Here is a 2991-nt window from a genome sequence, read left to right on the forward strand (position 1 = left end):
CATAGAATATTATAATACAAAATTATTATATCAATGATAAACACATTCGAGAAAACATCAGTCCATTGAGACAAATTGACCTAATTAACGGTAGTTCTGTTGAAATAAGTATANTAAACTAAAGCAGATCATCTATCTATCTATATAAATAAAAATGTAATGTTCGTTTGTTCCTATCGATTCCTTTGAAATTTTGACACAACGCTGCATTCGAATACGCACGTGTTTTTATATAATATACGTGTCGAAATTCCCCTCACTGAAGGGAGATGGTTAGGATTAAGGCTTACCGTAAAAAACTCTGCTTCTATTATACTACAGTATTTTAGATGCGGGTTTTTTGCGTTTTTGATTGCGCTTTAATACGTCAAGAGAATGTACACTAAGAAGAAGTTTTTCGTAAAATTTCCCCCCACAGGGGAAGTGTTATACATTTATAATACATACATTTTGAGCCACAACAACGCGTGGTGGGGTCTGATAGTCTTTAATATATCAAAATGAAGCTTAAATTTTAATGTTTGTTTGCTTATTTTTATATCAAAATAGCTGTTTTTCAACTTTCTTTGTAACTCTTGAATACATTGATGATTCTGACATTTTATTTTTTACATATTCAATAAATTTAACTGATTGTGAGCCCTTAAAGCTAGGAGTTGTGTGACATCATTTAGGCTTCTGACATACCGATAGATCAGCTATGTGACATGTGTGTATGGAAATTATTCTGTGAATAATCAACTCAATGGTGAGTGGCTGGAAGTGATTACATTTATTTTAAATCATTACTATATTTACTCATATTTTAGAATCAATTTTAAATACTGTTTTTTTTTTTTTAAATTGTTCAGGTTATCTGTTGTACACACCTTCCTTTAAAAAATGTTTATTTTGAACTTTAGGTTTGTTCTTTTATTCCTTTGCGTAACTTCGCGCGAGCAGCATCCGTTTAAAAAATTCTGCGGAAGACGTTCCAAAATTCCAATCGGAATGCGCGCTGTCGAACGGCAAAAACTGCGGTTTGTAGCAGTAGTTTTCGGTGAAAAGCAACATGGCGTTTTTCATAGCTCAGATAGTTTCGTTTCGGAGTCAGATATGTGGCTTTATGAATTAAAATTTAGAAGTTGTGAAAGCGCAAGTTAGTGCATGCGGTTATGTGTTTTCTTAAATGTTTTTCGAGTGGTAGCTGGCATTTTAATTTTATTTGTGGCTACTTTAAATGCTCTGTCAGCAAAATAATTTATTTTATAATTAAATTTTACNTACATGGTAACATACATCGGGTATTATTAACAAATGAACATAGAATATTATAATACAAAATTATTATATCAATGATAAACACATTCGAGAAAACATCAGTCCATTGAGACAAATTGACCTAATTAACGGTAGTTCTGTTGAAATAAGTATATACTAGTTCTTTAAATGCTAAAAAACAGTTTTCGTCTTTGACAAATATGTCAAGGCTGCAAGGCCAATTTTCTTTTCGCGGAAGTAGAGTGATGATGGTAAAACGCTTATCGTCCAACATAGGGCATTTAAATAGATAGTGTTTTACTCCATCTGTTTCGTTACAAATTTCGCACAGTGAGTTTTCCGATTTGCCAAACTTGTGAAGATATTGGTTGAACTTCCCATGTCCAGTATAGAATTGGACCAATTTCTGGTCAATGATTGGAAGAGTAGAATCTGAAACCTTGGGAAAAAACTCCTTTTGTAAGACATTCGCTATGCTCCTCCCATTGTCTTTGCCAGATAGCAAATGTATTTTCTTTTGTTTGTCTTAAGATGTGACATTGGGGAGTGGCATTATAGCTTGGTTCACTTTCTAGTTCAGAAGCCATGCGGGCAAGTTGTTTAGCTCGCTCGTTTTCAGAAACACCAGCATGACCCCTGACCCAAACGATGGCATACCTGTTGATATCTTTGGCCAATTCCAGCAAGATATCGTGGACTATAGGTGAACGCCACTGGAAGTTGTGAATGGCTTGCGTAGACGAGTAGGAGTCTGTAAAGATAGTTATTTCTGTTCTATTATATATGGAGTCGCACCATCTAATTGCCGAAAGAATGGCCCAGAGTTCTGCTTGAAAAACGGAACAGGTTTCCCCAAGTCTTGTTTTGTATGTGAATGTTTCTTCATTATTAGCATACACTACAAAGGCACATCCAACAGCCGTGTTATTCTTTGATCCATCTGTAAATATGGTGAGATGTTGTATGGGCCAGGGTTGATCAGCGATGTCAGGCCAGTAAGCTGGGTTAATGCTGGGGACACCCTTTTTAGTGCGTTCAATGTTATCATAAGGTATTCCATTGATCGAGTTGATTTGATCGTCTCGGATGAGCCACCTTTGTGTGATTAAACTGATGGTAAGCTGGATGGGCAGTTTTCCAGCCAAAAGTTGTAACGCTTTTGTGGGGGCTGTAGAGTAAGCCCTACAGATACGAATAAGTGCTCTTCGTTGTGCACTTTGTAGTTTTCTATCAATATGCACCATTCCGAGGCAGTCAGACCAGACTGGAGCAGCGTAACTAATCATTGGTATAAATACCGAATCATAAATTATGCTAATTATTTTTGAGCAAAGCCCCCATTTACTTTTTGCTACTCTTGACATGGTATTAAATTGAAATAAACCTAAAACAAAATTCAAACTTTATGAATGTATTATTCCATGTATTTCAAGAAATTACATTAAAGTACAAAAAATTTTTATATCACTAGTTACTAGACACTATTATGCATCAGTGTGTACCAAAATATTTTAGATAAATATTTAAATTTTTTGTTTAAACGCGATCGTATGCGAATTAAGAAAAAATACAAAATGGCGGCTGTCTGACTACATCATAGCCCATTTTTAAGAAATTTAATCTCTAGACGTAAGTTTTTTTGTGTTGTCAGTTTTGTTGCACTACACTCTACCAAAATATACGAAAACATTGTAAATAAATATTTGAATATTTTGTTCAGACACGATGAAA

At 34.6% G+C, this 2991-nt stretch overlaps 1 protein-coding gene across 1 annotated transcript; it reads right to left on the reverse strand.

Moving 5' to 3' along the window:
• Window positions 1-1670: 1670 nt before the first annotated feature.
• Window positions 1671-2569, reverse strand: LOC111642338. Its single transcript, XM_023388672.1, has one exon. The coding sequence runs from the start codon at window positions 2544-2546 to the stop codon at window positions 1671-1673; it is 876 nt and encodes a 291-aa protein (XP_023244440.1). The 5' UTR covers window positions 2547-2569.
• Between the last annotated feature and the right edge of the window lie 422 nt (window positions 2570-2991).

The sequence above is a fragment of the Centruroides sculpturatus genome, unplaced genomic scaffold (assembly GCF_000671375.1).
Source record: "Centruroides sculpturatus isolate CEXI.00-Female unplaced genomic scaffold, Cexi_2.0 scaffold1504, whole genome shotgun sequence".
NCBI lineage: Eukaryota > Metazoa > Arthropoda > Arachnida > Scorpiones > Buthidae > Centruroides > Centruroides sculpturatus.

Excerpts from the sequence above, each read along its gene's own strand:
- LOC111642338 (XM_023388672.1), bottom strand. The coding sequence starts at position 2,546 with ATGATTAGTTACGCTGCTCCAGTCTGGTCTGACTGCCTCGGAATGGTG.